Genomic DNA, 25,431 nt, shown 5'->3' with positions numbered 1-25,431 from the left:
CACCTGCGCCTTGTTGAGTGTTAATTCGTTCCAGGTGGAAGTGTTTCTATTTATCACAGATTCTTCCTCTCAGATTTGCCAGCTCCTCTGTTGGCAATCTTTTCTTTCGAAACCATGATGTTGATCTGGTTTCTGCTGGCATGTAAAGCCAGCACAGTTTTATCTCTTCCTGGGAACTCAGCTGCTGTTACTGCCACAACAGCTGATTATTCTGGTCTGTATACATGAATTTGCACAGTTTTTTCACCAGATGCCCTTTCTGACGCAACCCTACTTATTTTTATCTAGGTTTGGGACTGGCAGTGAAAGCACACTGGCAAGTGCTACTCCCAATGGACATCTCAGACATAGCCAATCATGTCTATGTATACACCTGGCTGGCCGATAACACTTCTGAGATTCAAACCCCCGATCTCTAAATTACCCCACCATGAGTAAATGTAATGATACAGTTATAACTAATTGGAGGCTTCTTTTACCATGCTTTTACCTTAACCTGAAATTGGTGTGTTTTTAATTGTTTTGTCTTTCACACAGCCACAGTCTTAGAACATATAGGCATATTAAGTCACACTGATTTTTCTGTTTCATCTTTCCTAACTCTTAAATATGTTATTTCATTACTCATTTAAGCATCAGTGTATCCTTAATAATGGCCAGCATCTCCTTTCACATGTATGTTAAGTAATCCATCTGACAGGCTGAGTAGTATATTAAGGGAATTAACTCTGACATTCTCACAACACTGTTAAATACAGTGGCGTCTAGATCGAGACAATGGGCCGCTATTCTATGACTTCTGATCTACAATGTACTTGTACATTCGTTCTGACTTCCAGTCTGTGTTTATTCTGGCAGTGGTTAATGTCAATTGTTGCCTTTTATAGCAGCTCTACCTCATAATACGTCCAAAAAAAGCAAGTCTGGCGGCTTCCCAAAGATGCATGGCAGTAAATAAGTACACCATCAATGGTGTCATCACTACCGTAACATACTATTTACTACAAAGCATACAGCCTCTGATTCGGTTTTGGCTCTCTGACTCAGCTGGCACATGCTCAGTCAGGCATTTTCCTATTATCTCAGCATTTTAGTGTGGGCACAAGAAACACCAAATACCAGTTTGGACGGAAAACTTTCTGGTCTAGAAAACATGTTTCAAATATAATCATATTGGTGTAGACAGGCATCAGTAATACACTACACTAATTTCAGCAACATTAAAGAACTGTATATAGAAGAGCCTGGATGGCCACAAAGACCTGGCTAGACATCTTATGTTTTATTTCTATCCAGAATAAAGCATAATGTTAAAAAGAGTGAAAAGTGAGACAGAGGGAAAGGGTTAGGGGGCCAGTGAAAAGAAACAAATTCCAGAACTACGGTCTCAAACAAATCCTCAGGATTCATAGACTTGGTGCCGCTGCTGAGATGGAAAAGCATTTGTTAAAGCATGATTATAGGGTGTGGGAATATGGATTGCTTTGACCACCATGAATAAGAATTTTGATTTTCATCTCCAGTAAAAAATGCATGAAACATGAGGCCTTAGCATAATTGATTTAGGAAGAGGTAAAGGGGGTGGAGGGAAAGGCTTATATTAGTGGAAAGTTCACTAGGAGGACGGTCATGAGCTGTTCAACCACAGTTAAACTCACAGCTTTACAGCAGTAGAATGGAATCCTTGGTCAGAAATCTGACATCTCTGAGTGGGTTTTTTCTAAAGGGGTACTAAATTTGTGGTACTAATGACATTAAATCACTGTTGAAAAATTCTAGCAGCAAAGCCATACCAGATGTCAAGTTAATGGCATGGTTGAGTTAATTGCACCACTGAAAAGGTAGATCATGGCAGTCCGTTTACCTGTCAGTTATTTATTTTTTGTGATGAAATAGCAAATGAGTACAACTCCAGAGCAGGGGTCACTTGCAGCTAAAAAGCTGGGATCTCTGATACATCGTATCAAATCTTAGCTCTGCCATCTGGCTTGGCGACGACATGAACAACTGTTGTTCATAGGGGTGGGACAAACCAGACCAGGGTTTCTCATAACTGGTGCAATAACGACCTCTGCTGGCGGACTGATGGCGCCTGCGCAGAAATGGGGAATAATGCTGATTAGAGTGTGGCTCTCTGTGCACAAGGCTGATCCACAAATGATCTCGCCTCGTGCAGGTGAAAAGAGGCAGTCGGTACTGCACACGTGCCGGAGGGGGCGTGTGACAGTTGCAATGTCAGTGGAGGGTTGTATTGGTAGAGGTGAAGCGTAACGCAATCAGGGTACAATTAGGTTAGGGGAGAAAATTGGGTGAAAAATTGGAGAAAAAGAGAAAAAAAAGTCTGTAAATTACTGTATTATTCATTTAATTCATGCAGTGTGAATTACGATGTAAAAAATGTATCTTATTAAACCTATAATTTCAATAATATCTGGTGTTTTTAGTGCCTGGCCTCAGTTATTATGGCGAGCAGGAGACTACTAGGTATGAATAGAGACTCATGCCAACAGTTGACTACTCTGTCTCTGTCTCATCATCAGAAATGTCAGAGGCCAACATTTTAATGCAGTTTTGTTCTACAGGTGAGCTTTTGTTTGTAATACATCCCAACCACAAAGCACTTTAGCAATAGGGTTCATAAATTTACTAGTGTCTAATGTCATCATGTTAATAAAAACACATTACACAATATTTATCGCACATGCTTGCAGCCTGATCACTTGCTAGCATAACATTTTTAATATTTATTATTCATCGTTAGTAACCCCATTATTCTCATTATCCATTGTACAGAAGTATGGTGCTAAAATGTTAGGTGGGAATATTTCCTATCCTAGATAGTAACACAATGAATTAATCAAGAGCTGACAATCCACCTACTGCCTTTTTGGGAGTTTTTGTGAGCTTGAAGCAAACCAGAGTACCTAAAGGAAACCCATACAGACAGAAATAACATGGCAAACTCCTGACAGACAGTAAGCAAGGCGAGGATCAAATCCAGGTCCTTACCCTGAAGCTGTCGGCCCCCCAAACTACCTGCTGTGCCACATTGCCGGTTATTCTTGTTTAAATAATTTGTGCCTCACTATACCCTAATATTAAATGCAATCTTTTATAAGATGGAATTAAATTTAGTTATTATTGTTAGGAAGATAGTTGGTATTATTTTCTTTTCGTGTAAGGCAGGAAGGATCGAGGGTTTGTCCCACACCCATATGTGCTGACTGCATGACCATTCTCTTTTATTAAGATTCAAACTCTTCATGGTATATTGAGAACAATTAGCACATTCAATACCCTAATTTGCATACTATTTTTCATTTTCTTTGCATGTGTTGTCATTTGGGCAATTATTCTCAGTAAATTACCCACAAACACACCACTAACTACACATGCGATCTATTAGACTGCATACAAAATTAGTACTTTGGCAAATCAGGTCCTGAGTGCATAATCAGGGAAACAAAATGCGTATGATTCATGACAGTGGTTTTTCTCTATGATCTACAACCACACATTAAAAGTACTGAAACACACACAGAGCACACATAGTACTAAGCATGAACACACACATCAAGCTGCACTAAAGCATGCACATGCTCTTACGAAAAGTCTAATTCACAAATCACTTTTTCTCTCGCTCTCACAACACGCACACACATACACACTTACAGACGCAGACATGGTTTAGTGCATGACACAGGGATAGAGAGAAGCAGAAGAGACAGACCCTGGTCCATGAATGCCATCAGTCCCAGATTTTTGATGCCACAGGGTCCTAAAAAACACAATTTGGTTTTCAGCTTAGAAGCGCAGTTTGAATGACTTTAGAATGATTCTGTACTAGGCAAAGATTCTTCATGCACTGAGCCACAGGTCAACAAGTAAAGCACATGTACTGCACACGTACACAGATTCTAAGCATCATACATTCTTTTTTTACTGAATTTTCAAACTGTTTAGTTACAACTTTGTTATAATTTAGTATGTACATTATATGAGCAAAAGTATGCAGACACCTGACCAAGCGCTTACTGGGCATTCTATTCCAAAGTCATGGCTTCCCACAAGATACTTAGTGCTCATTTCGTCAATGAAGCATTTGTATGGTCAGACATTGATGTTGTGTGGGAAGGCCTTACGATCGCATACATGAGAAGGCTAACGATTATATTTGAAATCATCTGTAAAATGTTTAATTTGGGTAATGCCAGGGCATACAAACTTGTTAAGCCATGTCTTAACTGGCCTAAACTGGACGCATATAACTGATTTTATACTCCTGTGACCAATAGATATACAGTAGATTAACTCAATAATTAGGAGAGGTGTGCACATACTTTTGACCATACAGTGCGTATGACAATATCTATTAGTCCTAAGCATCGTACAGTACGTTAGTGGCTGTAATTAAAATGCTGAAATTATATGAGCAAGAAATTGCACAAACAAGAAAAAGAGAACAAATACACATATTCCTACACACCTACTAACTGGTTCATTCTTGTCCCACCACAATTGCACATATACAGTATATGCTGTTGGATGCATGCACTAACCTGCCAGTTTAACTCCTGGATCGCACATTCACACTTGCTCTACACACACACTCACCTCTAGATCTTCACGGTGTGACCGATCCCTGTCCTCGAAATCACGAGTCCTCCTGCGAGCCTCTTCAAAAGCTGCCTGAGCAAGTGCATCCTCATGCTACATATTCACACACACACACACACACACACACACACACACACACACAGAGGAGACAAACATATCAGACAACGTGAATACAAACAAAGCATTAAACACATAGTTACACAATATACACTGTGAAATCTAAACAGAACAAATCCTCTAAATACAACACACGAGTCATTTTGTGATACCTGTGCTCTTTCTTCATCATATTCCAAACAGCCCATCCCATCTAGACGCTGCAGGTCGATCCAGCCTTTCCATATCACACACACTCCATTCAAGATCATTGGGGCCTTCAAGTAAACCTGTGTGCACACACACAAACAAATACACAAAAGATGATTAGAAAATAACATATAAACCACAAAAACTTGTAAGCGTAATCTATGACAAGATGTGCCCTGGATTTTTATTTTGGGGTTTTTATGACAGTTTGCTTTTTCGCCGGTAAGTAAACTTAGGCAGTGTTGACTAGTCGATATAATGGGCTTATATTGTGTGTGTGTGTTTGTAAATTTTTGGTAATATTGTATTGGCCAGTGAAGACACCGATTTTACAGATTATAATTCAGATGCTTAGATGTGTGCATTGCGCTTTTAAACTGGACTAATTACATAGGATCAGATGTGAGGTCAGCACTAAGAAGTCATGTTTCATTATTTAATCATTATTTTGCCCTTATATTATTTGTACTGTAAGAGACATGAACCACCTTGGATTTTATCAAAAGCTTAGATCTGAATGTCTTGCACAACAGTTGAAAGTGGTCTTTAAGCTAAAGTTGGTCTTTAAGCTAAAGTTTACTGAAGCATTTCACTACTTCAATGCATGGAAAAAGTATTTCAAAATGTCCAACTTCATATTTACTGTGCTACAGCTGCTCCTACTACCACTACCACTACTACTACATAACTAGTAAGTACATAAATAATGAATTAGAAGATGATTTGTGATATTTGTGAGCTATGATATAGAAAGGGATTTTTTTAATTATGTTTAAAGTAAGCTAAAACAATGTACTGTTATTTTAGGAGTATATTATCAATGCAAAGCTTTAAAAATACAGTATGAACAAGATATCTTGGTACAGACATAAGGTTATACATAAAACATACCAAACAAAAAATCCACCAATTAAGATTATTGGTATTATTAAACTACTTCCTTTATAATAACTAGAAAATACAATCAATGTGAACAGGTGTGTAAAAAAAAAACATGCACCCAACGGCCAAAACCAACTAGTCTGTGACCATACCTGCAAATGAAAACGCCACAATATGTCATGCCCAGTCGCACAACAGGTTATTTGAATTTTAAAGCATGTGGTGCGTTTTTATAACGCATAATGAAGCTAAGGCGTCTGCATGCCTAAACGAAGGCATGCTGTACAATGTGTATATATTCTACTGATATTTTTTTTCATTTGCCCCTAGCTGTTTCCTCATTTACTTCCTGTGATGAAAGCATTTATTTATAGAGGCTAGTGAAGCAGTGGGTAAGGCAATACTAATGCTCTCTTAGCAGACACAAGCAAAGCCCAGACTGAATTTATTTATACTCTAATAGGGGCCACTGTACACTGGGTACATGATTACATCCATGTGTGAGCAGGAGAGAGAAAAACTGAAAAAATAATGAGAGCGGGAGAGAGCATGAGAGAGTAAGAGAAGGTCTGGTGTGGAATACATGTAGATACATACTAAGGAATACTAAGAAAAAGTGTGCTGACACACACACACACACACACAAATAATAATAATAAAATTGTATTTATAAGCGCCTTTCAGGAAACCCAAGGACACTGTGCAACTACAGGCCTAAAACAGCATGGAAATTAATTAACATAAATAAATACATAAATAAATAACAAGAACAAACAGCAATTAATTTAATAAAACTAATTCAATAAAACAAAACATGAGCAAATTAAAATTCATCAATGGCGACACTGAGGAAAAGTGTGCTGACACACACACACACACACAAATACCTATAATGACTGTTAAAACTATGCAGATGACAAAAACTTAAAATTAGTAGTCATGCTTATTGTGGACTAACCTAAATAAAACTTTTCACTTTTACTGTATTTTGCCCCTGTCCAACTTTTATTGTCTGTTGCAGGTATCAAATTTAAAATCTAAAATCTAGTCTTCTCTCTCCGCTATCTTTTGAATATACTCTGATCAGCCATAACATTAAAACCACCTCCTTGTTTCTACACTCACTGTCCATTTTGTAAGTTTCACTTATCATATAGAAGCACTTTGTAGTTCTACAATTACTGACTGTAGTCCATCTGTTTCTCTGCATGTTTTTTAGCCTGCTTTCACCCTGTTCTTCAATGGTCAGGACCCTCACAGGGCCACCACAGAAGAGGTATTATTTAGGTGGCGGACCTTGTAGATGTAGGTGTTTAAAAACTCCAGCAGCGCTGCTGTTTCTGATCCACTCTTACCAGCACAACACACACTAACACACCACCACCATGTCACTGCAGTGCTAAGAATGATTCACCACCCAAATAATACCTGCTCTGTAGTGGTCCTGGGAGAGTCCTGACCATTGAAGAACAGCATGAAAGGGGGCTAACAAAGCATGCAGAGAAACAGATGGACTACTGTCAGTAATTGTAGAACTACAAAGTGCTTCTATATGGTAAGTGGAGCTGATAAAATAGACAGTGAGTGTAGAAACAAGGAGGTGGTTTTAATGTTATGGCTGATCGGTGTTTGTTCTGTTTATACATCTCTTCTTGTTTCATACACAAAGTTTTTTTTCCAGTTTTTGTTATTGCTACCCTACAGTAATACAGTATACACTCTCATTTGTAAAAGAAAGGCTGGCAGCCCAGCAGCAGTTTAGTTTACTGTAATACCATCAAGGCGTCAAAAGTCCAAATTTAAATCATAGCTTTTTTCAAGAACACAAAACCACACATACGCAAGACAAATAACACACTAGCATATCACTACAGGGCACATTCATAACAAATTCCTAATGAAATACAAATAAATGAGCTTCAAATACAGAGCTGTAATGTACTACTCTCAACAGCTGAAACGAAAACCACATGCGTTCGGCACAAAGGGCAATACAACAGAGAATATGCTGAATACAGTTATTAACTTACATTTACTTTTTTTATAATTTTAGATTCTTCTTCAACCACCATCCAACACAAACAGCTACTTGTACCAAACACTACAGCCGTTTCAGCCATTAATAACACATTTCAAAAAATCCTCCTGGGTTCCATCCACAGAGAACATTCATGACTCAATCAGCTTAAACACACAGTTTTCATTGGAGACTTGCCAACAACATATCCAAATGGGAACATGGAGATGGGATACTGCATCAGAATAAAAAATGTGACAACTCTGAATTATTGTAGTCTGCTCAGTAGCTAATTAATAGCATGCCTGCTAGTAGGCTAATTAGTGGTTAACAATAAATAAAGCAGTTTACATAAATCAAGAATCTTAGGTAAACCTGACAGTAAAAATAAATGTACCCTCTTATTGTATGTTGCCCATAACTTAAGTAACCTTTTAAGTAGCACTTGTCACTAATTTTTATATTAAAATAGTTTCATACAATATAAAGGAATTCTTACACCCCTCCCCCCATTGTAGCCATTGATGAGTTGTATATACCTCTCTACTAGAACTCAGAGAGAGGTCTCTCTGAAGGGTGCCAACTGCTTCTTTAAAATCTCTCCACAGATGTTCGAAGGGATTTAGATCTGGACTCTAGATTGCTGGCCACTTTAGAACTCTTCAGTGCTTTATCCTAATTCATATCTGCCTGCTTTCTGAAGTAAGCTTTAGCTTTTTGTCATGTTTAAAGAGCCATGACCTCTGATGGAAACCCAGCTTTGTAACACTAAGCCCTACATTGTGCTTCAAAAGTCTTTGGTAGTCTTCAGATTTCATGATGCCATGCACACAGTCATGTCATCCATTGCCAGAAGCAGCAAAGCAGTCCTAGAACATCAGTGAACCTCAATGATCTTTGACCACAAGGGCTGTGTTCTTTTCTTTGAAGGTCTTATAATGACGTGTTTCGCCAAAAAGCTCTGTTTTGGTGTCATCTGTTCACAGAAAGATTGTGGCTTCTTCAGGTAAGTTCTGGCAAACTTCAGTCTGGCTTTTTATGTCGTTCTTGTCCTCATCCCATTTTATTCGGATGATGACGGATAGTGTGAGCTGACAATGTTGTGCCTTGTGACAACAGGGTAGTCTGAATTTGTTTAGAAATTGATCGAGGTTCAGTCTTTTTCAGTCATTATGACAATCCTTTGATGGAATCTTCCATTAATTTTTCTCTTCCACATCCAAGAAGGCCAGCTGCAGTGTCATGGGCTGTAAACTTTGTCATGACATTGCACACAGTGGACACAGGAACATTTAGTTCTCTGGAGAGAGACTTGTAGCCCTGAGATCATCCGTGCTTTTGCACAATTTTGGTTTGTACATTCTCAAACAGTTCTTTGCTGAACTCGTTGCAAGTGTATTTCCTACTATGCCTCCTTTTCTAGAGTCTTGTGTGAAACAATATCAGTCTTGCCTTTTCTTTCTAGATTTTTTTTAAATCTTTTTTTTTTTCCAGTGCAACCAGAACAGATAAACACGGGAATACCAAATTAATACCAAAGTATTTTCTGAAAGATGCCTATATTTTTGTCTATGACTATGTTTTGCGTGTAATGTGTTCATGTGTGGCTAATGTGTAATTTTTCTTATATAAAAAAAAAAACTATATAAATATTTCCTTTGCTTTAAACTTGTATTTGAAACATATGACAATAAACTAAACTAAACTAAACAAAATACATGGCGTTAAGTGCTAAATTAGCAGAGCATTAGATTTGACCAAAAAAAGATAAGCATCCTAAGAGAGAGGCTAAAGTGACAATAAAACAGAAACCACAATGTCATGGGCTCAGGGTTCTATTTTTAAGAAAATCTGGTATTATACAACATTTTTCACTAAAAAAATAGCAAATGTGAAAGTCTTTCTCTGTGTTTGTTGCTAGGCAACATAAGTAAATAGTGACCCTTTGTTAAAGGTTAGGGTTAGCAGTAGGGGAAAGACTTGTAACAGTTCAATCTAAGAGAACCAAGGTTGGAAGAAAGTATGATAATGTCTGAAAAAGGTCACACACACCTATTCCAAGACATTGAAATTATATTTCCTCAAATTTAGTCAATCAAATCTATACTGAAGAATGAGTCTGAAAAAAGGATCAGGACATTACCCACCAATAAACAGTCTTAGAATAAAATAAAATAAAAAATGGCACAAACAAATGAGCATGGCAGGCACCAGTTCTTTCTCAACAACACAAGCCTGTGTTGTCAGTAGTGTTTTGGGGTAATATAGTACACAATTTTGGAGAGATACGAGTCCTGGCTTGTCCTGCATGGTTTCTAGTAACAATACAAAGCTCGTGGATCAAAAGAACAAAAGTAGTGAATGACAGAAAGAAAATGAGAGAGAATACCATGCTGCGGTTATTGTGCTTTGAGTAAACGTAAATACAGAACTTTCTGACTTTAGAATGGGGCTTTGCCATCCCATTTGAATTCGCTAAAATATATGAAGTGGGGTTCGAAGTAAACACAGGGACTCGGTTCTGCCTCGTTTTTGATTTAGGAAGCCAAAACAATGCCCTCCTTCACTCTCTGTTCTCTTTATCTTTCATGCTCTTATTTTGTTCAGCCATGCCTGCTGACTGATGAACCTGCATATTTACCTCCCACTTTTTGTTCTATTTTTGTCCACAAACTGTTAAGGATACATAGTTTTGTTGCTGTGTGTGTACCTTTCCAGTTTAAATCCCAGCCTACAGGAGTATTTGCCTGTTTCTAACATTTATTAGGATTTTAATGTCAGGTTTTACACACTTTGATTACATTCATGACATGACCGGTAGTTACTGGTTACACAACATTTATCAGGTCTTTAATGTCAAACACAGTCATGGACAATTTTGTATCTTCAATTCACCTCACTTGCATGTCTTTGGACTGTAAGAGGAAACCGGAGCTCCAGGAGGAAATCCACACAGACACAGGGAGAATATGCAAACTTCACACAGAAAGGACCCGGACCACTCTACCTGGAAATCGAACCCAGAACAGTGAGATGACAGTGATTACCACTGAGCCACCATGCTGTGAACTAAACAGTATATCAAATTAGTACTTAGTAGTGTGAATGTACTGAAAGACTAGATAGTACAGTAGTATGCATTTTGAGATTGACCATCTGGATGGACAAAAGGCCATCAGATGCATGAATGATTCCTTACTTCCCGTCTTGGTATTGGGGTGGCCTTACCTTTTTAAAGCTAGGAATAACAGCAATTACCTAGCAGTTAAAATCCATACAGGGCAGTTGTAGCCTAGTGGTGAAGGTACTGGACTTGTAAACAAAAGGTTGCTAGTTCACAGCCAGGTTGTCACTGTTGGGCCCTTAACTCTCAACTGCTTAGAAAGTATACTGTCACAGTACTGTAGGTCGCTTTGAATAAAAGCGTCTGCTAAATGCTGTAAATGTAAATACATTTGATTAAAAGAACGCTAGGGACCTTCTTCAGTGATAGGTTTCTTTGAGGCGCGCTTTAGAGGAAGCATACTTTTACTGGGGTCTAAAGCAGTCCAGTGCTGTCATGCAGTGTTGACAGTTGAAAAAAATATGCAGAACCTCTTGCACACTTTACTGTGGTGATATATCTACATTACGTCCACCGTAGAAAGAAAGATAACAGATCCATGTTTTCCGCTTTAGCAGTGTGACGGTAAGATTTATGTAGTGCTTAATTCTAACCCGACATGACTGAATGAACATCTGTGTGTGTGTGTGTGTGTGTGTGTGTGTGTGTGTGTGTGTGTGTGTGTGGAGTAAGAAAGCAGCACAAAACAGACAAAACCTAGCTAAATACACTAAAGGTAATTGAGTCATAGCATTGTATAGTCAGATAATACATCAGATGGGTAAAATATATTTTACTAGTTCAGTCCAGGCAGCCTGTTCCATTATGCACAACAGTAATACCATTCTAGTTTCCCTATTTAATATGACAAGACAGACAGCAGGCTGTGAAAGCTGTTATTCAGCATTTCTGATTCATTCTTAATTAAACAAATAAAATCACACATTTTAATGAACTGAAAAATGTTCAAAATTGTTTGTCAAATCTGAGAGAGCTGTTAGAACGCAAATTAGGACAAATACGGTAAAATAACAGTGCTTTCTTGTGTATTATAGTTTCCTCCCACATCTCACTTTTGAAAAGGCAACCAAGTACTTCCAAAATACAGACTTTATATAAGACTTTAAATAAGATTGAGATCCTATAAATGATTACATAAAAAACAATATAATTTACAATCATTTTGAAGATGGTAAGTTTTTAACTTTGCTTTATTTTTCATATTAACTGTTAGCTGCTGGTAACACGTTCATAAAATGACCTTTTATTTGTATTAATTTATAAAAAATATTATTAGCTATTATTTTTCAGTTCTAGGGAATGCAGGTGGAGCAGCCGTAAATTGTCCCAGCCCGCTACTGCTGGAACCAAGAATTTGAATCCCCAGCAGTGCTATCAGCTGGTAGAACATCTACATATTCGAGGAAGGGGCATTTGGCCGCTACCCCATGATGAATTGGTGTCCTGTCTAGGGTGTGTTACTGCATTGCACCCAGTGATTCCAGGGAAATTCAGACCCACCGGGACCCTTACTAGGTTAAAGCATTATTAGCATTTATTGGAAAACTAATTTAATGGCTGACTTATAATAACTGACTTTTACTAATCAGAGATGTCAATTTAGCTTGCTTGCTGGCAGGCCACTTAGACAGGCTGGCAACTGCAATAAATTGCAAACAAGCTACATGTGCAACCATTTGTATGCACCTCTGACTTAATTTACCACAATGTCATTTTGCAAATTTAAATTCCTTTTATGATGCAGGAAAAGTCCAAATGTTTTTAAAAAGGCATAAGCCACAGTGAAAGTACAACTAGATTACAAACTGTATTGCATTTACATTTGCTAGACTTTTTCTATCGCTACTTTCCCAGTTCCAGGTTGGTCGGGCCTATATTAAAAGCAGCCATTCATGTCTTTTGAGACAGCCATATTAAAATCAAACTCCTTGACAAAACTCAAGCCAAATAATCATCTTGGATCCAAACCGAATGCCATTAAGGGTATGATTGTGAGAAGCGGACATGAAAACAGGAAGTGTAAGGTTGATGTGTTCCACTAAGACTGATCCTTTTTCCCACTATGAACTTCTTTAATGGGCTGGAAGGGACACACATCGGTGGCAGATGGAGTTGCCAGAGGCCATGTGGAAGTAATTAATGTAGCCAATTAAAAGCAGAGCAGTGAGATACACACACAACACCTCCTCAAGCTGAAGCTTTTGTGTGTGTGTGTGTGTGTGTGTGTGTGTGTATGCATGCGAAGCCCAGACAACATCCTCTATACACTAGCAGTCAAGCAAGAAGTCGTGCTACTTTTTATGGCTGTAGCGGAAAAGAGTATTTTTATTAATGTAAACAAATAAAAATGTAATTATAAAATAAACATAGGCTACAACGTGGTGTCAGATGTGGACTTTTTCTGTTAGATGCCCGGCCAGGCCTGCATTCTGGCATTTTTAATAGAGCTATTTCAAGCCTGGCGAGCACAGGGCTTTCATTTAGAAGCAGCCCAAACTTGAGACCTTCTCAGCGTGCTTTGGGGCAAGGGGAGTCTTCTTTACGTGCTCTCAGTCAGGCCTGAATCCCATGCTTCACAAACTTCAGTCTGCCTCCCACACACAGAGACACACACACACAGACACACACACACTCGCTGAAATGGCTTCCACATCTGTAGGGACAGCCAGGCTGTTTTAAACATTGCTACATGGAGAAAAATGGCCTAACCACAGACTTCCTCTTCAGAACCAACCGCCATCTTTCACACACCCCTCCATTCAACTTCACTCACTCCCCCATGAAATTAAATTGTGTATATGAGCAAATTATCAATCCTGTACATTTACATTTACAGCTGTCTAAAGCATAAACAGCAAACACAGAACTGAAATTGTTTTGCTCTAGATGAAGCCAAGCAACCTACTTTAATGGTGTTATGTCTGTGTGAAGATGGAGCGTTCACACATGTGCACATGCGTGCAGGCCCGAGACGACCCATCTGCAACATCTATACAGGAAATGATTCGAAATGGGTTATACTGTTATGGCAGGGCAGCCAACAGAGGACGCCAAGTACCTCAAGAATAAGGAGAGCTAAAGCAACAGTGCGAGAGTGTTTACTATACTGATGAGAGAACAGAGATTAAGCGGGGAGACAGAGGGACTGGGGTCCGAGGACAGGCTTTGTTACCAGAAAATCAAAAGCACCCTGACTCCAGTAAAATTACTAAAAAGATGTCGGAAATAACAGCAAAGAGACAACATTTCCATTCTGGACTCACGGACCACAAATCGGTCCAAACCAAACTTGTACAAACAGACGGCATCTGGTGTGCTTCCCTGCTGATGATTTATCAGATTCAGAAAATGAAAAGAGGTTTAAACATAAATCATTATAATTGAAAGAAAGTAGAACACTTAAGCTTTTGTAGAGGACCACAACTTGTGGCATTCATTAACAAGGATGGGATAGTATAAGGATGGAAATGCTTTGAGATTGCGTGTAGGCTTCGAGTTAAGCTTAAACTGCATCTGAATTAATTTAGACTAAAGTTAAGCTTATCTGGGTTAATAAGAGAAGATCTAGGAGTATTTGAGCAGATGTCAGTTGGGTACATTTTAGCAGATCTGTATATACAAAAATTTTTGAGTTAAACATATTTAAGTCAAGTGAATGTGCAGTTGATCTAAGTAAATGCAAGATGAGAAGATATGGCTGTTGAGTAGATCTGGGTGTAGTCAAGGAGAGCTGAGTTGATTTGAGAATGAAACTGATTTTGCCAGTTTCTTTAAACCAATAGCCAACTGTCAATAATTGAAGATTAACTATGAACCGACAAGCTTAGAGAAGTCCTCCTGCTTTATTTAATGACAATGTAAAGTAGCAAATATGGCAGTGGTGGCTTATGCCAAGTTCACACTACACGACTTTCCAAGTCGTCAGGTTGCTGTACAGTTCACACTACACAACTGGATCTCTTGTAATCAGGAGTCTTTCAAGTCGGTGTGACTTTCACACTACACGACTGATCGGCGATAGGGGGTTACACACTACACGATCCATCACCAACTGGAATTGTAGACGAGCTTCTCTGGTCTCCCAAACTACGTTTTGTCACAAAAACAAACGCGAGAAGTAACAAGGGGTTTAATGATACCACATCCGAGTGGATTTGGCAACGCGACCAGCAGGGATTGTTTTGTTCTGTAGCGAGTTGGAGGTTAATAAATATTTTCTGTAATGCGGTGTTGGTATTATGGTTTGGCTTGGACGATAAATTCACAAATACTGTAAAGCTTGTGTGTGTGCCAATGTATTCTGATAGAAACTATATTATCCCCCTCACCACACTCACTGCCAGTCGCAACCGACTGATCCAGATATTCAACATGCTAGATATCTCTCCTCAGTCGCCGGGTGCTCGGCAAGCTGCTCGGATCGAGTTGTTGAGTAGTTCACACATAGCGACTGAGAGCTGGGTTCAGATCGCCGAGCAAACGCCGAGTTGCTCCCGAGCTGCCACATCTAGCGGCGACTGGTCGGCGAGCGAAAATCAGGGCAAAAATTGTGTAGTGTGAACTAGGCATTAGTGGTTAAGGTACTGGACTATTGATCAGAAGGTCACTGATTCAAGCCTCACCACCATGTTACCTGTGTTGTTCTCCGAAACAAGGCCCTTTTAACCCTTGTTGATTGCATTAAACTCCGTGGTGTTCGCTAAATTGCATACATACATGCAAACAGAAGTGATGTAGAACAGTAATCAGAACTTAAACAGAACTCAAACCAAAAAACAGAAATTTAGTCTAGATATTAAAGTTTTTCCTGATATTTATTATTTTTTTATCAGGATTTTAACAAAATGTTTTACACACTTTGGTTACATTCATGACAGAAAAGGTTGTTCCTCGTACACAAGATTTATCAGTTTAATGTCAAACACAGTCATGGACAATTCTGTATCTCCAGTTCACCTCACTTGCATGTGTTTGGACTGTGGGAGGAAACTGGAGCTCCTGGAGGAAACCCACACAGACAAAGGGAGAACATGCAAACTCCATACAGAAAGGACCCGGACTGCTCCACCTGGGGATAGAACCCAAGACCTTCTTGCTGTGAGACAACAGTGCTACCCACCGAGCCACTGAAAATTATGATGTAAACAGTCAACTGACACATGCGTAATGGATGAGGGTGAAAACAGCAGTCTGAACTCTTGAGTGTCTGAGGTCTGTGGTTCAGATTTTTAGTGTAAGTTTAGTGAACTAAATGTTGTTAAAAAGATATAGGCTCACAGATCTGGGCTGAGCTGTGAACTTCAATGAATCTGAACAAATCTGTGCCGAGTCTAGCGACAGTGAGTGTTGAGCAGTTCTGAGCTAAACAAATCAGAGTTAAATTAGCAACTGTACTCTAGTACTGAGTGCTCTCTGATTCCCTGATGTTGAGACTGAAGACAGAAGCAGATCTCAGTTGAGTTAAACAAACTTAAATCTAATTGAGAAGATCTGACAAAGATACTTTATCTGAGTGAGTAGTAGTTAGCAGATCTGAGTGTAGCTGAAAAGATCACAGTTCATCCGAGTAGATCAGAGTTTAATGTCCAGATCTGAGTGAAACTTAGCAGATCTCATTTCAGGCGAGTAGATCAGAGTTTAACTGCCCAGCTCTGAGTGTAACTGAGCAGATCACAGTTCAGGTAATTAGATTTGAACCATATTTAAAAACAGTGTAATACTACCAGCAATAGCACTAATCAGCAGATCTGAAGTGTGGGGGAGAAAGAAAAACACTGAAACCTAGTGCGCAGGAGGTTGGTGCTGCAGGGGGCACAGAAGGACAGGAGACACACACGATGACAGAAGGGGCATTGTATCCGTACACCTCGTGAGTAGAGCTTTTTGTTATTGACAGAGTATGAGACGCTCTGTGTGCGCATGGCTGATTCAACACAAGCACTAATTATACTGTATAGTGTTGCTGATCACAGACTTCTCCACACAGCAGTAAAATATCTCTTACTGTCTGCGCGTGTTATTCAGACATTTCTATCTGGATGAGTCAGAGGCTTTAAAGGACTTTTCTGGATTTTCCCTTCTCGACAGTAAAACAACATGTGAGATGGAGAAAAAAAAGAGAGCGGGAGACCTTGGCCTCTTAAAGAACTTTTCCGTGGACAGTGCATTACAGCACGTTACGGTTACAAATCAGTCATCCCACAATTTGTCGTTAGGTGAAGCAAACCGTAACTAAGTACCCACACTGAATTTGGTTACCCTACCTGGCAGGGTACAAAGTCACCAAACAGGGATGAGTGGAAAGAGCTAAAAACTATTGATAGGCTAAATACGACCATTAGAGAGTTGTCCTTTGTTGTCATTCAAGTCAGTCAATAAAGCAAAACACTAGGAGTCCATTCCAATAGTATGAATGTATAAATTGTCCAAATATTACACTAATATTTGTTAATCTGTTTAGTACTGTGCTATTTAGAATAAAATTTTATGGTCTAGAGTAGGGATGCATCAATACCATTTTTTCCCAACCGAGTACAAGTACAAGTACATGTATTTTTGTACTTGCCAATACCGATACCAATACATATTGGATCAGATATCTGACATGCTAGAAAACTTGATCGAGCCGCTCGGATCGAGTTGTTGGATAGTTCACACTTAGTGATTGAGAGCCGAGTTTTGATCGCCGAGCATACGCCGAGTTGCTCCCGAGCCGGCAAATCTAGCGCCGACCAGTCGCCGAGCGAAAATCAGGGCAAAAATCGTGTAGTGTGAATTAGGCATAACGCAGCAACGTGCACTAGGCACACGGTATCGGATGTTTAGTATCGGAGCCTCATTTGCGAGTACGAGTACAAGTTAATGAGCGCGGTATCGGGCAAATACCTGATACCAGTATCGGTACTCATACATCTCTAGTCTAGAGTACAGCCTAGTAATGTACAGTCAAAATCTGAACGTTTGATTATAGTCAATGATAAAAAAAATTGCTTAAAAAACCTCACTTTCTTCTGTCATACCTCGTAATTCCTTGTGTGAGCTGGGGTGGCGTAATAATAGGAGCCGCGCTCCCGTTAACATTAGTGCCTGAGTTCTGGGGTTTCAAGTTGGTCTGGCCACTGGAGGGACACATAATAGTGCATCCTTAGTGTCGACCCCAACCCAGATAAAAAAGGAGGGTCATGTCAGAAAGAGAATCTGATGTAAAAACTGTGCAGAATCAAATAAGCGGATGAATGATCTTCTGCGGCAACCCCTAATGGGAGCTGCCGAAAGGAATCATTCATTCAAGAATTATATAAACTGCTATATAAGGTACATCTGCATTGTTTTATGATGGTTAAATAATTTAAATAATTAAATTGTACGCGGGAATAAATGAAATATAAAAATATGTGCCTGTAATCACATTCTTCTGTTAAATTAACCACCAGCCCAAGTTTAGAAAAACTGAAGGTATGTTTTTTCAGTACCGTAACATGGCAAGATGTTATTAACTTTGTCGAAATAGATTTTTTTAAAAGAGTGTGTCTTTAGTTTTAGCTAATTTATTCATCGGTGGATCCAGAGTGCACCACAGAAAAAAGTCTAGAAATGAATCATTAGTGCATTAGTGTTGCATGACCTTGTTTTCATTACAAGCTGTTGTGTGTGAGGGACAAAGTGTTAGACAAAGAGATTGACAGAGAGAGGCGGAGAGAAAGGCAGGCCAGGAGGAATACAATATATACACTGATCAGCCATAACATTAAAACCACCTCCTTGTTTCTACACTCACTGTCCATTTTATCAGCTCCACTTACCATATAGAAGCCCTTTGTAGTGCTACAATTACTGACTGTAGTCTATCTGTTTCTCTGCATGCTTTGTTAGCCCCCTCTCATGCTGTTCTTCAATGGTCAGGACCCCCACAAGACCACCACAGAGTAGGTATTATTTGGGTGGTGGATGATTCTCAGCACTGCAGTGACACTGACAAGGTGGTGGTGTGTTAGTGTGTGTTGTGCTGGTATGAGTGGATAAGACACAGCAGCGCTGATGGAGTTTTTAAACACCTCACTGTCACTGCTAGACTGAGAATAGTCCACCAACCAAAAATATCCAGCCAACAGCACTCCATGGGCAGCGTCCTGTGACCACTGATGAAGGTCTAGAACAGGGGTGGGCAATTACATTTTCCAAGGGGCCACATAAGAAACTCGGACTGTTGTGGAGGGCCGGACCAATAAGGTGAACTTAATTCTGCTCAATATTAATTTTATCTTTTTATTTACATTTACATTACATTTTCAGCATTTAGCAGACGCATTTATCCAAAGCGATTTACAATACAGTTACAGTATACAGTCTGAGCAATTAAGGGTTATGGGACTTGCTCAAGGGCCCAACAGCAGCAACCTGGCAGTGGTGGGGCTTGAACCAGCAACCTTCTGATTACTAGTCCAGTACCTTAACCACTAGGCTACAACTGTCCACTCTTTATGAAAAGCAGTGAATTGTACAGTTCTAATAAGCTGTTAATGTTTTGATTAGGGATGCATCGATACCATTTTTTCCCAACCGAGTACGAGTACAAGTACATGTATTTTTGTACTCGCCGATACCGATACCTATTTAGAATGATGCAATCTGGAGCATTATGGAATAGTGTACTTTTTAGTGTAAAATAGTGCAGTGGAACAGTTGCTTGGGTTGCCATCACTAATTGTAAAAAAAAAAAACACCGCACAGACATCATTGAGAAAGCTTCTGACGAGCTAACGTTATCGTTCATTAATAAACGCACGTAATTAACGTTGTGCACATCATACATGCGATGCGATTCTGCTGATTGAAATATTGACTTTAAAAGGATAATACAGTCCGATCCCATCTGAGCCGATTCTATCAGCACATACATTCGTGGTTCACCTCGGTAAATCGTAAACGACTCTGAGTCGGCTCCCGCTCTGTGGTAATAACCAGTATAATTAAGCCTGAGCTTTACAATGTAAGCGAGTCACACAAAATGTTCTGTAGTATTTGGTGTTTATTTACAACCGCATCATTCATTATAACAGTAAACACGGAGAGATGACTGAGAAAAGAAACTTACGCTGCGCTTAAAATGAGTCGACTCCTGAATCACTTGTATCGACACTGTGAACAGAGTATTAAAGACACACACACGTCCTATAACAGCGGCCGCTGCTTTTGTAACCGGTTATCTTCGCTGTTAGCTCTATTTTGAAGGGTTTTTTTTTTTTCAAACGGAACTAAATAACATTAAACGTGCGTGTGAGCGTGGTCATTGAGAATAATTCAATCTGTCTCCCGTGGGTGAAAAATGAATTGCTTTAGTTTAAGAAGTAAAAAAATCCCCCCCCCAGACAAGCACTGCCGCCCCACAGGTTGAAAATCCCTGCGTTAACGCAGCAACGTGCACTAGGCACAAGGTATCGGATGTTTAGTATCGGAGCCTCGTTTGCGAGAACGAGTTAATGAGCGCGGTATCGGGCTAATACCCGATACTAGTATCGGTACTCATGCATCTCTAGTTTTGATGTTACATTTAGAAAATTAGAAGTATGCAGAGTAAAAACATCAACATTATTTTACTATTTAAACAAACAAATGCAAAAACAAATGTGAACAAAATGTGCAGGTTTTTAAACTTTACACTATTTTGTTTTGAGTCTAATTACCTCATTTGTTTTTCAGTCCTTTGTTATTGTTTAATATTATTTTTAAAATCACAGAGCTGGTCCTAACTGCTTCAGTTCTGGATGTGTTAAACTTTATAAAACAGTCTTTGTTGCTTTTGCAGTTTAGTTAGAGAAGCTTCAGGTGTGACGCTCCGCATCGTTCATATGATTGTATTTCTGTTTAGTACCGCAACAGCGATTTAGAGCCTAAATTCTGATCCTTAACAAGCGTTACATCTGACTTCAGTAAATAAACACTTCAGAAGTTCGTGTCTTGTTAAAAACTCCACCGTCAATCACACTCAGTTCTGTTCGCATTACAGTGAAGCTGATACACTCGCGCATACGCAAATCGAAACGTACGGATATTTAAAGACACAGCGCTCCCGTCAAAATCAATCCTGTTATATTGCATGTTTGATGTACATTTATTTACATCTAATTTTTAATTGCCACGAACCTCATGCGGGCCGGTTGGGGATGTCTCGCGGGCCGGATGTGGCCCGCGGGCCGTACAATACCCAGGTCTGGTCTAGAAGATGACCAACTCAAACAGCAGCAATAGATGAGCGATCGTCTCTGACTTTACATCTACAAGGTGGACCAAACAGTTAGGACTGTCTAATAGAGTGGACACGGTATTTAAAAACTCCAGCAGCGCTGCTGTGTCTGAGCCACTCATACCAGCACAACACACACTAACACACCACCACCATGTCATGTCACTGCAGTGCTGAGAATCATCCACCACCTAAATAATACCTGCTCTGTGGTGGCCATGTGGGGGTCCTGCCCACTGAAGAACAGGGTGAAAGCAGGCTAAAAAGGTATGCACGGAAACAAATGAACTACAGTCAGTAATTGTAGAACTACAAAGTGCTTCTATATGGTAAGTGGAGCTAAATGGACAGTGTGTGTAGAGGTGGTTTTAATGTTATGGCTGATCGGTGTATATATACAGTGGTACCTTGTAACTCAACGTCCCCTAAACTCGAAATCTTTGACACTTTTTTTGTACCCTTAAACTCAATGTTTATCTTAAACTTAATGTGTGTGCGACTGCTGCTTTGTTCAGTGCTTGGCTTGAGTGGTACGATAAAACGTCATCAAAGTGCAAATATGAGACGAATCTGCATTTGTGTGGAATAATTGTCAAATTCACTCTGAAAGCGTCCACATGTATCTGTGTTTAGCTGGATTTTTTTTCCTGTTTCAATTTTAAACTTGTGTTACAGCTCAGGGTGCTGATAAATGGTGAGAATTAGCTTTTCAGAGAGAGTCTAACACATAAAAATATCTTAATGTATTGAAAGAACGACATAGGAACACTAAACCTCTATTAATTATTACTGCTCATTAGTTCTCTCCACTAATGAAATTCCTCTCTTGTTGTTTTAGTACAATAAGTCACGTTAAGTTTTGTGCACCGCCACACTCCATAGCAAATAACGACACAGCCAGGGCAAAAGCTATTTTGCCACTTCTCATGTGAATGTGTCTTTACTGAACGGAATACGGTATTTCAAGATTAAGCATCTCCATGGTTAGGAAGCATAAAGAAACAATAAAAAAGTAAAGGTAAAGAGCAGATTTTATTGTATTTAACTGTTTTTTAATTTCATTTTTTTTTATATTATATTTGTGTTATTTTCAGTGTATCAGTGTCAAAAACAACCCTGTTATTTTACATTAGCCTAAAATACTGGGCAGAATCAACTCCACCTTGACAAAAGAGAAGTACCACTCTATTTTGACATGCTATACCTTTTTGTTCAAATCTTTGTGTAGAAGGACAAATACTTGCACACCTTTAAGTGTGGCGACTCCAGACCCACCCTGACCCTGACTAAGATGATGTGATTAGTGGAAATAAATTAATTTTAGCATTTATGACACCTCTTATAGCAAGATTATTACTGCATTATGACTAAAACAAATTATGTGAATGGAAATACAAAGCTGAAGTCTCTCCCTTCCTCACTCAAATCAACCACACACCTACACACACACACAAAACAGGTGCGGCCAGGTGCAGGTGCAAAGCACGACTAGGCAAAGTAGTGCTGTATAGATAGAGCATGCCTCCCTGTGTAATCAGACACTGGCACAACCTTAACGTTTGCACTATTGTTTTTCTCTCTCTCTTTCACACACACACACACCCACACATGCACACAGACAGACACACAAAGTCCTATCAGTTACGCTCATATACACATATCCAAATGACCCAACAGACACCCTCCTTCATCAACGATTACAAGAACACAAACATATATACAGCCTAATAAGTCAAAATGCCCCTGCCAGACGTACACTTAAAACAGAGGGACATTAGGCATGTCCTGCCCCTTCTTGTCCCAACCATATAATTACACCTCACACCATCAGGCTAAAACCCCTCCAGCCAGCCCTCACACATGTTAGACCACAAAAAAATGGACAACACTGCTAAGCACCCCTAGTGGAACAGATGTGTGCTTTTGTAAAGATCTGAAATTAAATGATTTGCCCTGGAGCAAACCTGACAACTAATCACTCCCAGTGTTTGTTTGAAGCTGGGACAAATTGTTTGCTTATGCCAGGAAAATATGCAAATAATATGCAACTATATCCCTTCTTTTGGAAATGCTAAACTATGAAGTGAAGCTTGAATACTTCTACACAAACATACATCATATTTCAACTGTTTTATTTAAAAGGCCATCTTAAAACAGACAAAAAAGTCAGACAGACGCCAACGTTATCATTATGGACATGTTTGGAGAACACTGTCTTCTTAATAACATAAAACCACTCAAGGAATGCACTCTGATTGTGGCTGGACAAGTGTTTCTGTTTGTGAAAATATATTTGGACATGACATTCAAACATTCAAGGGGAATGTGGTAAAGGGGAAAAGCCTGAGTCTGACTGCACAGCACGACCACAGCTTTGGCTCATGATCTCCAGGACAAAGAGAGCCTGATTTCACCTTAAACAATCTCCTTAACAACACATAACTGTTATAAACTGTTAATAGTAGAGTAAATGTACTATGCATGCAAATATTAAACATGACAAAAATGTAAACATACCTATATAATAATATCATTTACACAGTTGCTGTCAAAAGAGCTCTGATCCACTGAGACATAGAATCCACAGGAGTCCTGTGGTATCTATTAGCATCTATTACCAGCAGGTCATTCAACTCCTGCATGTTGTAAGGTGAATCATCCTATAGGGCTTTCTGGTGTCATTTCTTCTGCAGGTAAACAATGCATACATGGAGAAAAACGAATTCACCTGACAAGCAGACCTTCTTCCACTGTTCCTAGTTGTCTAGTTTCAAGCATGTCTGGCTAATCTCCTCTGGGATTTCTTATAAACAAAACATTTCTGCCTGCAGAAGTGCCACTCACTAGATGTTTTTGCACCATTATGTCTAAATTCTAGAGACTGTTGTGGAAAATATTAGCAGTTTTGACATAAACAAACCAGGCCCTCAACAGACACCAACAGCCATGAAGAAAGTAAATCAGGTTTTATGTGAATGCTAACTGAATTCCTGACCCTTGTCTTTAAGATTGGCTATGTCTGATGAGGGGGTTGAACCCTTGTGATGGACTGACACCCTTTTCCTTGTTCCTGCCCTATGCCCAGTGTTTCCCAGTGGAACTAGGCCTGCCACTACTGTTAACGAATCATTTGATAAAAATAAAATAAAATAAATAAGCAGATGTCCAGGTATTCCTAATAAAGTGGTGAGTACGAGGGATCTTTAAAAAGTTTCCACACTTTTGTATTTTGGTTGGAAACGGTGAGGGTGGGAGGAGTAGTAATTGGTCGTGTCTGAGAGACGGAGTCCGGATTTAGCGCCATCTGATTTCCACCTTTTTGGACCACTTGAAGAAGCTTTAAGGGGAAGAAGATTTTCATGTAATGATGAGGTAAAAGTAGCGGTGCATCAGTGGCTACGCACTCAACCAAAAATTTTTTTTGCTGATGGCATTAAATGCATTGCTGGGAAAAATGCATTGCTAGAAAAAATGCATTGGAAGGTGCCTATGTAGAAAAGTGATGTCATTTGTTTTTAAAATTCTTAATGAATAGAGTTTAAAAAGTGTGGAAACTTATTGAAGAACTCTTGTAAGTACATATGTAATGTGTATTTTTACACATAATGTTTACTTTATTTTTAAACAGTGCAGGACAGTTCAGCTGTGAATCATGCACTTTCTTCAATAAATAAAGTTGCACCACTGTTCCCTCAAGGGCTCTCACTATAGATTCACCTCTTATTGATGTCTTCAGTTGCTTACCTTAGGAAAAGTGGAACAAAAGGTTCCTGACTAAATTAAAAACAGACCATTTGTGACTGCGCCTCAAAAAACACTTGCTGAGAGAGCTGCTTATTCAATTTATCATTTATTCACCCTTATTCACGGCTCAGCTGGCATTTCTGCATTTTTAAAAGTAATGGAATTTTAAGATTGTCCAGGAGCAGACACAGACACAAAATCCACATGATAGCTGGAGAGTGGCCAAGCCAGATTTCTGCACTGAATCCTATCTATAGTCAACAAGGAGACTTTTCCTGGAAGCAGGTAGCAGGAATTCAAACCACACCAAGCTGCCATATTTCTCACCTGCACAATGACACCAGAGAAGAGTAAAGTGATTCCAAAGCTCAAACATGCTGCACTATCAATAACACTAAGTTTACATGTGCTGAATTATTAGACAAGTGCAAAAAAACAATACGTTTCTGCAATGTTTTGAACTTACTAAATCTGAGAGGATACAGTGCAAATTATGAT

General features: G+C 39.2%; 1 protein-coding gene across 1 annotated transcript in view; it reads right to left on the bottom strand.

The window, feature by feature from the left end:
* Window positions 1–25,431, bottom strand: part of cbfb (core-binding factor subunit beta) — a 53,647-nt gene that overhangs the window by 7,423 nt on the left and 20,793 nt on the right. The window contains exons 4-6 of the mRNA XM_063004539.1: window positions 4,887–5,003; window positions 4,615–4,710; window positions 3,731–3,778 (exon numbers count right to left, since the gene is read on the bottom strand). Coding sequence (XP_062860609.1) covers window positions 3,749–3,778; window positions 4,615–4,710; window positions 4,887–5,003 — 243 coding nt within the window. The 3' untranslated portion in view covers window positions 3,731–3,748. The remainder of the gene's footprint in view (window positions 1–3,730; window positions 3,779–4,614; window positions 4,711–4,886; window positions 5,004–25,431) is intronic.

Source organism: Trichomycterus rosablanca, chromosome 11 (genome assembly GCF_030014385.1).
Source record: "Trichomycterus rosablanca isolate fTriRos1 chromosome 11, fTriRos1.hap1, whole genome shotgun sequence".
In the NCBI taxonomy this organism is placed as follows: Eukaryota; Metazoa; Chordata; class Actinopteri; order Siluriformes; family Trichomycteridae; genus Trichomycterus; species Trichomycterus rosablanca.
The sequence above is the reverse complement of the archived record's forward strand: the minus strand, read 5'-3'. Positions and strand labels throughout refer to the sequence as shown.